Source organism: Tympanuchus pallidicinctus, unplaced genomic scaffold, assembly GCF_026119805.1.
Source record: "Tympanuchus pallidicinctus isolate F22 unplaced genomic scaffold, pur_lepc_1.0 scaffold4, whole genome shotgun sequence".
In the NCBI taxonomy this organism is placed as follows: Eukaryota; Metazoa; Chordata; class Aves; order Galliformes; family Phasianidae; genus Tympanuchus; species Tympanuchus pallidicinctus.
The window spans coordinates 3,128,033-3,142,885 of NW_026294758.1; the positions used below are offsets into that span (position 1 = coordinate 3,128,033).

Consider the following 14,853-nt stretch of genomic DNA (forward strand, 5'->3'; position numbering starts at 1 on the left):
GTCCTTGTTTTCTGCACCAAGATATGAAGTAACTTTATAATTCATAAAAACAATCCCATCTTTCATGGCTTTAGTTACATTCCCTTCCAAGACTTTCTTAAATAGTGGAAACGCTTGTTTATTTTATTAGTTGTAGGGTCACACGTGTGCCTATGCTATGTGCACTTCCAGTTCTGAGATTTACAGATACCATTTTTTGCACAACATATCACGTGCATACCCCTTTGTTTCTTGATCAGCATTAGTGATAATAGCTAAGTTGCCTAATACATTTTTCTGTATTGCACAACTTTGAATGCTTGGACAGGTTTTAACAAAACACTGCGCTTTAGAAGTCGCTAATAGAGCAAGCTGTGGGAGACAGCTGTGTGCAAAGTATAAATTTAGTATGAACAGACTGTTTATGTACTTTGGAAATGACTGGAGAAGCAAAAGGAATTTGATGGAAAAGAACCTCTTTGTAAAGAAATTGTTTCCAGAATGTCGTCTTGTCAGCTTATTTCACCCCCCTGGTTCTTTTACCTCGTTGTGGACAGTTCATAGCCAGCAAAATAAGTTTTTCAAACATAAGGTAACAAAGAGTTTGTACGTGTGTGTATATTGTATTGTATGTTGCATGTATTTTGCATATATTGAATACATGATTTTATTTCACTGGTTAAGTTCTGTGCAAAGTATCCTGCCTTAAGATCTAAGTAGTGCAAGTGATCAGAAAATCTGATGTCTCTATAGGCTCCAAATGGCACTTAAAGAGATGTCGAATTGTTAAGTTTGTGGCCATGAGCTCCTGAAGCTTAAAGAAGTGTTCAGCAGATAAATCTCATGAAAATTTTTACACAGAGTAATAAATCCACCTCCTAATCTTCTTTCTCAGTCATTTTAAGTAGAGTGAGGTCATTAGGTCTCCCTGTAAGATACCTAAAGCTGTGATCATTAATTCCATACCTGGCTGTCTCCCTTTAAAATATTTTCACGTGTCCTGTAAAATTAAGCTTGTAATCTTAATACTTCCTTGTTAGCTACCCTTAGATGTCTGCAGGCAGCTGTATTGTAGTGTAACAACAGTTGTCAATGTTTAATTTGGTGCATTCAATTTTGTTAATCCCAGGACTGTAAATGTAGTTTTGTTTTGTTTTTTAAATCTCAACAAACTATCAGCTGTTTCTTAATTTATTTAATAGTGGACCAATAACATTAGCGATGGCACTCTAGTGCTAACTTTTGTGGTTTTGTGTTGTGGGGTACCATACTTCAGCAAAAACTACAGCTTCTAAGACATATTTAGAAACTTCCATATTAAATGCAGTTGTGTTTCCTGTTACCCGTGTGGAACTCATAAAACTGAACTTGTACTGCTTCATCATGTTGTTAAAGAAGTGTAGGTAAGGCCAGACATCTCCAACTCCTCATTTTCAGGAAGTGGGTAGAATGTGGTTAGGGCTATCTGGACAACCAGTTTTGGTCCTTGGTAATTTCTCCACTTTAAGATTGTTTTATTTTGTGCCAGGTGACCATATAAATTAAAAAAAATAATTATCTGTTGATATGTAAAATTAGTATGATTGGTAATACCCAATATCTCATTGGGTGATTTTGTCATTTTGAGATGGAATGTTTCTCAAATAGCAGCTGCAAGTGTTCTCATTATCTGTAAGTTATAAATCAGTAAGAAATTGAATAAGAAAGGGAAATTGCTCAAGTACATTTCTGTCAGGTTTATGTCTGGGTGACTTGTCCTTCTTTCAGATTGCTAGTCAACTGGAAATTTGGGAAGGTTTCTGGCTTTGCAGTCTGGAGGTTAGTGCTCCTAGCTTTTAGGTGGTTCAGAACCACCACGGTTTGGTGTGGAGGCATACACTCTGTTGTTTGTGTTGAATGATTTTACAGCGAATCTTTTGTTCATCCTCTCCTCTTATGGCAGAATACTCTTGATTAAACTTTGTCTCTGCCATTCATCATCAGAAGGTGTTAAGTAAGGACAATGTGGTGTAGTCATACAGTATTTCTGTTTTATGATTTCCTTTTCTTCAATTTGTTCTAGATCTCATTGATGCGTTCAAACCAGAGTATGTTGCTCCCTTAGTTCTTTGGCTTTGCCATGAGAGCTGTATGGAGAATGGCAGTCTCTTTGAGGTAATTTTTCTCTTTTCTTTTTGCTTTTTCAACTCCTCCCTTCTACCACCTTGCTGGCTGAAAGTCAGTCTTTTGCTTGTGCAGTCATAACCTCTTTGTTGAAACTGAATTGTCAAGTAAGATGAGACATGCTAAACACAGACAGAACAACAAGTTGTGCTGTTTATGATATGTATGTCAAAAGCAACCTTGTCAAATTCTGGAGAGTGCCCACATTATTACTGATTGCTTGCTAAAATTCTTATTGTAACCTTGTATGTTTAAAAAGATTGTAAAGCAGTCACTTCACAACAAAGTTTGTATTTTTATGAATCATTCAAACATACAAGTGAATTGACAGGAAGGATTAGTTGTGGGTTGCATTATAAGTACTGTCATCAAACTGATGGCTCTTAAATTGAATGGAAACTGTTATTCTTTAAACTTTATGTTGCTTACATTCCATTGTTTAAACTGTTAGATGCAATTAATGGTAGTTCAGAAATTTTTATTATGTTTTTGTTCTGAGGAATAGTTCTGTTTCCCTATGTTATGGCAAGTTTGTGTAGTGGTGTGATAAGCTGATGATGTTTTTATTATTATTATTATTTTTTCTTCTTGCAGGTGGGAGCAGGATGGATTGGGAAATGTAAGTACTTTCTGTTGCAAGATTGCAATAAAAAGTTTTGATTTGGCAACAAACATACAAACTTTTGCAGTAAGTCTCTGGTTTAGACAATTTTATTTTTTATTAGCATTCTGAGGGAATTGTTTATTTGAAGTAGAAGTTAGAAGTTACACGATACATGGGAGAAACGGGTAATTTAAGAAGGTGTTCTGAAATCCTTTGAGCTGATTAGTGATAATTAGAAATCTACCTAAATAACATATAACTCTTGGTTAATCGTAATCCAGTGAATCTGTGTCTTCCTAGAAATGATTTTGCATTAGCCATTAACAATTTATCTCAAATTGCAGTATTAAAATATGGCTGCAGGGACTGTTACTGGCTATTGGTATTAACATTTTTCACATATAGCAGATGACTTTTGCATTTTCTATACAGTTTTCAGAAAATTCCTAACTAGCCAATCATTTAAAAAAATCATGTCAGAAAAGAGTGCAGATGCACAGTAGCTATGTTTCACTAGACAGTATTCTAAAACTGATGTTATATTTCAAACAGGCAGCCCATTGTTGGCTTTAATGTAATGTAAGATCACTGCTATTGCATTTCTAAATATTAATGAAAACCGGTGAGTCGTTTTATTCCAGGTTTAAGTTATACTGTAAAGTTAGACTGAACTGTCCTTGAAAGTAGTGGTGTAGAGGAAGAGTACTTTGAAGAAATAAATGGCTTTTTGCTTTGTACCATGACAACCAGCTTTAACTCTCTTATCAATGTCTCCCTTTACTACTCTTCTAATTAGTGCGCTGGGAGAGATCTTTGGGTGCTATTGTCAGAGGAAAAGATCAGCCAATGACTCCTGAGTCAGTGAGAGATAAGTGGGAGAAGGTCTGTGACTTCAATAACGCCAGCAAACCAAGAAGTATCCAAGGTAAAGGGAATTCTGATAATCTTGATAGTTAGAGCAAGCAGGCTCTAACTGCATTGAACTGAATACTTCTTTTTTTACGTGCATCTACTAAGACTTCAAATGCACTACAGAATTGATTAATTCTATTGTAAATGTGTAATATTAACCACTCACTGTTTCAGCGTAGTAAGATCTTGTAAAGGAAGCTTTTGTGTTCTTACTTGTATAATTAAGACAGTTTTCTATGTATGTGATGTTACTGCCATTCTGTGTATTACAGCCAGATTAGAGATAATGTATTACTTGATTGGACACAAATAGAGGTAGTAAGCAGTGTAATGGAGAGGTCACACATTCTTTTCAGTTCTGGAATCTTTGTATCTGGTGGACTTTTCCATACCAAAAAGCTGTCTGGTTGGTATAAGTAGTGGTATAAACAGTGAAGAAGCTTATCACACTGACTCCAGTTCCTGAACAGCATCAGCCCCTTTACCAGTGTCTTCCAATGCTTTGTGTCCTTTCTGCTATCTTCCTCATTTTCCTTCCTGCTATTGTCTCTGTTTTATGCCAAAATGACTCTGATATTTTCATTACCATATTTGCTTTGCTTTCAAATTCCAAACTGTGTCTTCATTGTCTTATCTGTATGTGTAAATTTAATTTTGATGGTTTATTTTTTATTCTCAAGATGCTACCTTTGTCGTTAATATGAGTTAAATTGTGACTGCTTAATTATTATGCTTGTGTTTATTTAGGCCAAGAACTGAGTATTTGTTAAATTAGGAAATGCCACTGTGCACATGTTTTGGAGAAAAGGGAAAAGGGCATCCTCTGTACAATGTCTGTTAAACATCAGAGATACTTAAATTGCTGGAAAGCTCAGTAGATGCTTAAACTGTTGGTCTTGAAGTCTACTGGGGGTTTTAACAAAACTTTAGGGATGTGCTTTTAGCTGTCTAAAACAAAACTAGAACGAGAGAATTTTCCCTTTCCTGCATGTATTGGTGGAGGGATGTAAGTCATACAGTGGTTCTCTGTCACTGTACTGCTTTCACTGTTATCCCACTGCAGATATCCCATTTCCAAGTGTATGTGAGGCTTATAAATGTTAGCTCTCCTGCTATGGAATAGTGCTTATGAAAATGTCATTTCAGCTGTAAAGCTCTGATCTGTTCTCCAATTTGTCCCATGTACTTCATTAATTTTATTATTTTCAAAAGAAAAAAGTTGAGAAACATTTTTCTTAAAACCAATTTAAGAAAGAAGATTGAATTCTATTTTCTTTTTTTTTTTTCTTTTTACTTTATGCACCTTTTCAGTTTCTTAGCTTAACTTTTTCTCTTGGTATATAAAGTGTATCAAGCAAAAAAAAAATTGTGTAAGAGAACATGAATTTTATAGGGTTTGTGTATTTAAAGAATAGGAAATGGCTAATTGTCACTTGATTTGACAGTTGATGGCTGATTCAACAGGTTTTGAAGTTTCTGAGTTCTCACAGTAATGGGCTCAGAAAAGCACATCTTTGTAGAGCAGCTGCTGATTGTGCAGCGTAGTCTTTGGCACCAACTCCTCTCCTTACCCTTTAAAGGTGACACGGTGTGAGTAACTGACTGTGCCTGTTTCACCTTGCTTTTGATGCTTCAAGTGTCTGATCTCTATAGGCCTTTCCTGAGCTTTACAGGCTTAGTCCTTAATGTACCTGGAGAAGCTCTGGCAGTTCCTCTGCATTCCCACTCAGTTACAGGCACTGCCCTGTTATCTAGTAAAAGATACGATTACTTGCATAATCACTGCAGGGTGCCTTTTTAATGCAGGAAAACCTGAGAACAGGTGTATTTTTATTTTTCATTTTTTCTCTTAACAAGCTGCATGAGAATTTAACCATTGGGAAGACAAAGAAATGAAAGAATCAGTTTTGCTGATTCTCCCACATTCTCTTTACCAATACTGAAACATGACTATATATATAACCCAACATGAAAATGCAGTGAATCTGCAGTGTCTCGTGTCAGAGCTTTTTCCTGATTTGTAGGAATGATGTTATATCACTAACGATTAAACTAAACTCATAGCTTTTATTTTTACCAATTCAGAGCAAACTCAGCAGTCATTCAAGAAAATAAGCACAGCATAGTCTGGTCCATGGGGTTGGGGCATAGAACTAAGTCACAGTGACTTTCCACTTTCCTTTGTGTCAGACAATCCACTGTAACCAGCTCTGTGTAATGCTCTTAGGCAGCAAAGGCTGCAAAATAATGTGGCTTGACTTAGCTTGTGCTAGAAAATTATTGATTAGACTCATTTGCAGCTGGCTCTTAGGGGTCTGGGACTCCTGTGTGTAAGCAGAAAACTGTATTAGATATGACACAGAAGGTTCTGAATGTGTGGTCTCCTGTAGTTGGTCACAGTTGCACATTGGTGTGTTGGCTCTTTCTGCTAGTGCTGGTCGGTTTCTTTCTGTAACAAAGAGGCAAAGTTTAAACTCTGCTGTGACACAGGTGAAAAATAATTTGTCTTGCAGATTGTGCGGTCTGTACAATATAGTAAGTGCAGGGTGTGTTGCACAAATTAGTAGTTTTAGTTGTTTTGTTTTTTAGGAAAATGATGAATTTTGTATGCTGTATTTTCTGCCACTCTTATGAGTAAATTTTTTTTTCTCTCACTGCCTCAGTTTTTACCACCATTGTGAAAAGATGAGACATTTTAGCTAAATCTGGCATCTTGTATGTCTTCAGTATGCTCTTGTATTTACATGTTTTTTTTTTTTTTTAATTTCTTATGGGCTGTCTAGGTACTTGAGTATTCTCACCAGCTGACACATTTAAAAGGCTGTTCTCTAGTACAGAGCAAATTAATCTAGAACGCATAGAATCTGCAATTCCTTTTCCCTATTTTACTTCAGTGCTCAGAATGAATGCTCATCAGGACAGTTTGAAGATCACTAAAAAGTCAAGTTTGTACTTGTGTAAAAACCTTACTTATCAGTGCATTTGTAATCTTCCATTTCTGGCCAGCTATTAGCTCATAACAATGTACCTAATCACAACCTTTGTACTTCTTACTGCAAAAGTTTAATTTGCTACAGCTTTTAAGGTGTAACTGCCTCACACAAGGGACTGATATCTGATCAACTGCTAGAATTTCACTGTAAATCTAATGCTGTAGGTGCTAGTCTAGCTTGTTACACTAAGCAACAGAATTCCAGTGAAGACTGAAATGAATTAATATGTTGAGTCACTTCAATTTCATGCTAGCGGTCTCTGGAAGACAAAAGTAATATAGGGAGGTTTTTGACTGGGGAAGTTCTATGTTGTAGAATCGTTAAGGTTGGATAGGGCCACTAAGTTTATCTACTCCAACTGTCAACCCATCACCACCACTCACTAAACCCTGTCCCTCAGTGCCACACCAGCACATTTACTGAACCAGGGGCGGTGACTGCACTGATTCATTGGGCAGCCTGTTCCGATGCCTTACGAATTTTTCTGAGAAGAATTTTTTTTTTCTCAATATCCAACCCGAATCTCTCCTGATGCAACTTAAGGCCATTACCTCTCATTATATCGCTAGACACCTGGAAAATCTGACTGACCTCCACCTTACTACAGACTCCTTTCAGGTAGTCGCACAGAGCCATGAGGGCTTCTCTGAGACTCCTCTTCCCCAAACTAAACAATCCCAGCTCCCTCAGCCATTCTCATAAGACTTGTGTTCCTAACCCTTCACCAGCTTTATTACCTTCAAACATGCTTCAGGGCCTGGATGCCTTCTTGTGGTAAGGGGCCAAAAACTGAACACAGTACTAAAGGTGCACTCACCAGCACTGAGTGCAGAGGGTTGATTACCTCCTTGCTCCTATGACTGCACTATTTCTGATACAAGCCAAGATGCCATTGGTCTTGGCCATCTGAGCAAACAGCTGGCATATGTTCAGCTGGCTGTCAGATAACACTCTGTCCTTCTTTTCCATCTACCTTTCCAGCCACTCTGCAGACATCGAGTTACTGTGACCAAAGTGCAGGATCTGACACGTGGTCCTGTTGAACTTCACCCATTGACCTCAGTCTGTCAGTCCAACCTGTACAGATCCCTCTGTTGGACTTTCCTACCCTTAGACAAATCAGCACTTCCTCCCAACTTGGTGTCATCTGTGAATTTCTCAATCCCCTCATCCAGATCATCAATAAGATACTAAACAGGAGTGGCTCCAATACTGACTCCTGATGCACATCACTTACGTCTAGTCTCCAGCTGGATTTACCTCCATTCACCACCACTCCCTGGGCCCAGACCTCCACCTAGTTTTTTATCCAGCAGAGGCTATGCGTGATCAAGCCACGGACTTCTCCAGGAGAATATGCAGGAGACACAGTCAAAGGCTTTACTACAGACTAAGTAAACTATATCCATAGCCTTTCTCTCATCCACCAGGCGGGTCTCTCGATCATAGAAGGAGACTGGGTTGGTCAAGCAGGACCTGACTTTCATGAACCTACGCTGGCCTGATCCCCTGATTGTTCCACTCATGCTGTGTGATTGCATTCAGAATGATATGCTTCATAGTCTAATAACTGTGGGAGAAATGTCATTTAGCCATACTGTGTTATGAGGGACCAAGCTGTTCTTGATACCTTGCCTTTACCAGAGCTGAATTCCATGCATCATCTTTCTTGTAATCTTGACATTAGCCAAGCTTCAGTCTGAAGGCTGGTGTTTTTGGTTTTTTGGTTTTTTTTTCTTGTTTGTTTGTGTAATCATTTAGGAAAGAAATCAGCCACCAGGATGATGTGTTACCTTTATGGCAAATATTAGAATACAAACAGTACTAACTTTCAGGTGCTTACTTTCGAAACAGTTGAAAAATAATTCCTAATATCTTCTGAGTACTGTTATTCAGGGAATTAAAAGCAAAGTATTTACTGTTGGTGGTATTTGAGACGCCACGTCTGGTAGCTGATTACTCAGAGCAGACCTGATGGAGCAGGTTGTCCCAGTCTTCTCTGAAATAGAGTTAATTTTTTTTTTTTTTTGCAGAGGCTCATATTGCACTGTGCTTTGGGTTTGAGATGAAAACAGGGGTGATAACATACCAATATTCTAGCTTTTAGTTCTATCCTGGCACAGAGACTTTTCTGCTTCTCATGCTACCCTACAGGTTAGGGGCTGCAGGTGCATTAAGAACTGGGAGGGATGGAACCAGGACAGCTGACCTAAACTGTCATACTTAGTAATAGAAGATGGAGGTGGAGAACAATGTGGGTGGGAAGGGCAGGGCTGATGTCTGAAGTGATAGTGTTTTCCATTTCACACAGTGACCCCTGCTTTTCTGAAAATGGCTGTATATCTGCTTGCTGATGGGAGATAACAAATAAATTTCTTGTTTCACTTCGCTTGCATAAACAGCCTTTGCTCTACCTAGTAACCTGTCCTTATCTCAATACATGAGCTCTCCTTTTCTTCTGAGAAAGGGAGTGAACAAAGTAGCTGCATGTTGCTCAGCTGCTCTCTGAGATTAAAACCACTACACGTGTGTAGACAGCATTTACCACCAACTATTATATAAATGTCTGTAGAAAACAGCACTGCAGTCAAACTGCAGATGCGCATTTGTGTTTAAAAATGAATTGAAAAGCTGAATTTTATTTGCTGCCATGTTTGTTATGTGTATAATCAGAGTATCTCATTTATGTCTGATTTCAAATGTGTTGGTTTTTTTTTTATTTTATTTTAATTCCTTTCTCTAGAATCTATAGCTGTATTGCATGATGCATTAAGTCAGATAGAGTCACAAGGGAGTATATCTATGAATTCCACAAGTTCTAGATCATTGGCCTCTTCAGCAGTTGACACGGTGAGTACCTCTGTCTGCCAGACATGCTTGAACCTAGCTGAAAACCTTGGGCATAAACACTTCTTCTGTTAGTGATTAGCTTCTATTCTAGCTTACTGTCTGCAGAACAGAAGATGATGGGAAAAATTGAGGCTAAATAGGCTGAATAATGTAGAATGCAAATGCTTGTAAATTCTGTAAGCTTTTTTAGTTAGGTATGGTTCAGATAAGATTCACCAAATATCCCAAGTTGGAAGAGACCTGCAAGGATCATTGAGTAGAACTGCTGGCCCACATGGCACAACCCAGAATGGAAACACTATGTCTGTGAGCATTGTCTGAACACTTAAACTCTGGCAGCGTGGGGCTATGACCACTGACTGCCCTGGGGAGCCTGTTCTATGCCCACCACCCTCTGGTGAAGTGGCTTTTCCTAACATCCAACCAGGCAATTTCCTCATGCAGCTTTGTGCTGTTCTCTCAAGTCCTGTCACGGTCACCAGACAGCAGAGATTGGTGCCTGCCACTCCGTTCCCTGTAAGGAAGCTGGAGGCAGACGATATGCACTAAGCAGTGCATTTTTACTTCATCTCCTTGTTAAAATATAGCTAATTTTTCCTCTTTTCAATTTTATTAGTACTAACTATTTCATTAACTGTCTTTTGAGAAAAAGCTCTTGCACACTGCTGGGCACAGAGCCGTTTGAGGTTACAACATAAACTGCTTGCAATAAGATAGTTATTGTAGGGTTGCTTGTATTGCAGCAAAAATAATGATGTGTCGCAGTATCCGTTGCTCATACTTCACTTGTACATGGAACTATAATTTTGAGAAAGCAGTCAAATGTGGATTTTTCTTGATATGGGAATTACAGAAAGAGTGCAAGTGCATTACTGAGTATTATGAAATTTTATTTTACACTGATTTCTGATTGATTTTCAGACGAGCCTTGTTGGTCAGAAGTTGACTACTAAGGTGTATAAATACACTCACTTGGAGCCTATTCTATACGCTCTTGGTGTGGGAATGTCAACTAAGGATCCAGATCACCTGAAATTTCTCTTTGAAGGAAGTGAGGAGTTCTGCTGTTTACCTACCTTTGGAGTTATTCCAGCTCAGTCTTCAATGTTTGATGGTGTTCCTTCTATTCCAGGACTAGATATAGATCTTGCAAAGGTATAGAAGAGCTAAGTACCTAATTTTGTTTGATCTTCTTGTAACTATAAATTAACTTTAATTAGCACATGTGTAATACTAGTAAGTTCTGCCTATTTTAGAAAAGGAAAATTCAGTGGTTTGTGTTTGCTCATCATAAAAAATTACTAATTTACTGCATTTATGTGAACTGAGTCTTCATGAGATGGTACCAAAAAAAAAGCTTAAATATCATTTTGAAAATACTTGTGTTGGACATGAAGCTGGAGATAAAAAAGAAAACAAAAACTAACACAAAACAAAACACCACACAGTTCATCAGATTCTAAAATACTGATTTCCTTGCCATTAATGACTAGAGGGAATAGGGAGCAATGGAGTAAAGAGCATATTTTTATTGTAGCATTGCCTCTCTCTACATAGATGCTGCATGGTGAGCAGTACCTGGAACTGTATAAGCCATTACCAACCTCAGGTCAGTCCTTTTGTGTTGCTGATTTGTTTGTCATCCTGCCAACATTTCTTATAGTCATGTTAAAAGTAGAAAGAGGGAAGCTGTGTTTCGATATTTTTATTTATTGCAAGAAGTGGACGAGAAGAAAGGCAAACTGTTGCACTGTTGAAGGAAATAAGAAGCTATGTTATAGACCTCTGGTGTTATGTTCTTATGATACACACAGAAAACTCACGCCTAATGTTTGAAATACTAAAAGCTGGTTTTTACTTGTTTGTTTTTTTGTTCGTTTGCTTGTTTTGTTTTTCTTTGTTTTTAAATTAAGTCTGAAAAGAAATGAGCTAATTATTAAGAAAATGCAATAAGTGCAGGTCTATTACTCATATGGAATCATATGATCCTCTTCAAATTTCTGTGATTCTCTAATCTGGTATTAACGTGATCTGTAAACAATCTTGAAGCAAAATCTTATGATTCAAAAATTTGTATATGTTCTTATTCTCATACAGGTGAATTAACATCAGTTTCAACTATTGCTGATCTACTGGACAAAGGTTCTGGAGCAGTCTTGCTTATAGATGGTGAGAAAGTTCATAATTTTCTGAGGAGTGTAGTAAAATTTCACAGGCTCTGTATTTAATTAGCTGTAACAGTAACTGTCAGACTTTGCATAATAAAATCTTATTTTAATCTTCTTACATGTTAATGAGAGCTGAGAAATGAGCTAATTACTGATAGCTGTAGATAATGTCATTGTTAAGGTATTGAAATTAAGAATACTGTTTTTTGGAAAAAGGTTTCAGAGGTTTGCTTTCTGTCTGTGCAAGGGGAATAAAGCACTGTGCAAACTGAACGAAGTTCTTTATTAATGATAGCTAGTCCTGTGTGAAGGCAGTCATTTTAGATTCTGCTGCCCTTTAACAACAGCACATGCGCCACCTAAACTTCCCTTCCTCTTATATCCAAGTTAAGGGATATAAGAACATTTCTGGAAGTTGCTAAGTGGTTGTTTTCTGAATTTTGAAATCTTTAGGTATGATATACCATGGTACCTTGGGAGAATAGACTGCAGGAATAGATCAATAGTGAATGAATCTCTAATCACTCTTAAGTTCTTATTTTCCCAGTTACTGATAAAATTTTATGAAGGCATTTCTGTCCTTCTGTTCCTCCTTGTTGTGTTTTGCTCCTTTATCAGCCTATCTTGGAATCATAGATTGGCTTAGGAAGGAAGGGACCTTAAAGTTCCAACCCCCTGCTGTAGGCAGGGTTGCCACTCACCAGATCAAACAGCCCAGTGCCCATCCACCCTGGCTTCGAGTTCTTTCTGTGAGCAGAATGGTGGAGGCATTTAAATTCCTTCCATTAATGAAAGTGGGCATTACTGTCAATATGGTAAATTTCAGTCTAAAGTGTGAGGGAGCGGAGTATGCACGAACTGGAAACAGGAACCTGAGTTTTAATGATTCAGTATGAGATGTTTAGCTTCAGGAAAGAGTGACCTTAAAGTAAAACTTGCTCAGGAGCTCTTTTAGTGCACCAATCAATAATAAATAAATTATATTAATAAATATATAATAATAATAATAATAATAAATAATAAATAATAATAAATAAATAAAAAGACTGGTATTACATCATTGTGTGAGTTGGTAGCATGCTTTATATACTAGGGATTCTTAATAGCTTTTAATAACTCATATCTTATAGCTCAAGACTATCCTGTAATGTGAATTGCTAATGCTGTGTGAAATGCTGAAATAAATATTAATTGCAGCACTGCATTCTAACACCTTAAATGTCATCAGCTTTTTGATAGCTCATTTTTAAATTTTAGTTCTTCCATATAGATCAAATTCAAGATAATATTCAAAACAGCTGATCAGTTTTCACTAGCCAAGAAGTGATTCACAGTAATGCAGTATGGAAGTGTAACCACTGTCTTTTCCTTAACTTGTCTGAACTATTCTCTTGAACCCATAGATGCTAATTATATGAAAAAAAAATGTACAGTATACATCCATTCTCTTTTCTTGTTTTCCAGTGAATACCTATTGTGGAAAGGATCTAGTGTGCTATAACCAGTTCTCTTTATTTTTTGTTGGAGCTGGAGGATTTGGTGGAAAACGAACATCAGAAAAGGCCAAGGTAAGTTAAAGCACATTCGTATTAAGAAAGTAATAATAATTCTGTCATTCTCAAGAAAATAGTTGCTCTTTCAACTAGGAAGGATATGCTGGCATTTGAGTTGTACAAAATAGAGTAGCTCAGTTGGAAGATAGCTCAGGGATTACGTCCAGCTGCTTGACTACTGCAGGACTAACCAGAAGTTGAAGCAAATTATTCAATACATTATCCAAATGCCTCTTGAACACTGGCAAGCATGGGGCACTGGCTGCCTCTCTGGGAAGTCTGTTCTAGTGTTGGACCACTTTTCCAATGAAATGAGGACAGTAGGAACCTGTGAAAAAGGTATCTTTGGGACATGGACAGTTGGTGCATACGTTCTTGCAATTAGAGAGCAGAGTGAATCTTAGCATGGTACTGGTTAGATATTCCTACAATAAAATATTTGAAATTACAAATACAAAGTATCCTAGTTGAATACAGGACGGAAATTCTCTGGAAAATGTTTAGAATCAGAACTAAGTTGCATTGCTATTTTAGTAACTAAGCAAAAATAGAAGTTTTGGAACTGGTATTTTCATATTATGTACCACTCTGAACTTGTGAGGAGCTATCTGCTTCTCTCCAGCCATCTAATTCTGTTATATGTTAGTGGCAAGTATTACATGAAGATTTTGTTGTGTCATTAATAAGGATACAATTTAGTATTGAGAGAGTTTGCAATAACTTGCAGTCATTTGTGGACTTGGCGTTAGAAAATAATGTCTTTAAATTGAAATTTAATATGAAATGTATAACATGGACATGAGGCTCCTAAAGTGGATGCATATTAAGTCTTTTAGAAGAGAATCTGTAGAAGTTGGCAGTATAGCTGGCTGCAACCTGAAGTAGCTAAATTTGATCCAACTATCCATTCTATCAAACTGCCCCTCTGTTGCCATCTGGCACATGGGAACAACAGGAACAGAATATCAGTTCAACTTCTACTGCAGTACCACCACCAACACCTCTGATGTCAAGGGGCCACATAATAAAATAGGAGGCATTACTTTCAGAGCAGCCTTCATGTTTGCTAACTGTCAACCGCACGCAATAAACAGACTGAGAAAAAAATGTATGTTTCTTCACAAAAGCTCGCCTTGAAAGTTTTTCTTCTCAATTTACTTTTGATCTGAGCAATTTTTAAAAGCCTCTGAGATCTGAACAAAAAGCAGTAAAGTGGCTTTTATTTGTAAAAGTAGATTTTGGGAGCTTTACCTGTCATCCATAACTTTAAGATCATAATTTTTGGCTGTTCTTGTTTTAGCATGAGCAGCAAAGTTAGTGACAAGAAAGAAGTTGAGATTTTAGAGACCTTGCCTGGAGGCCTGATGCTGAGCTGTGGGGATTATGCCATGTAGATGCACAACAAGACTTTTTTTGTGTGTGTGTGTGTGATTTTAATCCTGCACTAACTTTCCTGTAATGATCACACTTTCATTTCTGCCTCAAGTTTATAACGTCAATTTGGAATTCCATAATGCTATGTTTCATCAGTTTATCACTGCAATATATTCTTTTTCTCCACTTCAGAACTTATTTTTATTTCTGTTTGGGAGGGCTGAGGTGGTTGAGGGGGCCATTTTCATTTAAAAATA

General features: G+C 37.4%; 1 protein-coding gene across 2 annotated transcripts in view; it reads left to right on the plus strand.

Annotated features, from left to right (window-relative positions):
- Positions 1 to 14,853, plus strand: part of HSD17B4 (hydroxysteroid 17-beta dehydrogenase 4) — a 55,934-nt gene that overhangs the window by 12,508 nt on the left and 28,573 nt on the right. For both annotated transcript variants that reach the window (XM_052700665.1, XM_052700666.1), the window contains exons 9-16: positions 2,042 to 2,133; positions 2,737 to 2,761; positions 3,543 to 3,671; positions 9,395 to 9,501; positions 10,423 to 10,656; positions 11,059 to 11,110; positions 11,599 to 11,670; positions 13,134 to 13,237. In XM_052700665.1, the coding sequence (XP_052556625.1) occupies positions 2,042 to 2,133; positions 2,737 to 2,761; positions 3,543 to 3,671; positions 9,395 to 9,501; positions 10,423 to 10,656; positions 11,059 to 11,110; positions 11,599 to 11,670; positions 13,134 to 13,237 (815 nt within the window). The remainder of the gene's footprint in view (positions 1 to 2,041; positions 2,134 to 2,736; positions 2,762 to 3,542; positions 3,672 to 9,394; positions 9,502 to 10,422; positions 10,657 to 11,058; positions 11,111 to 11,598; positions 11,671 to 13,133; positions 13,238 to 14,853) is intronic.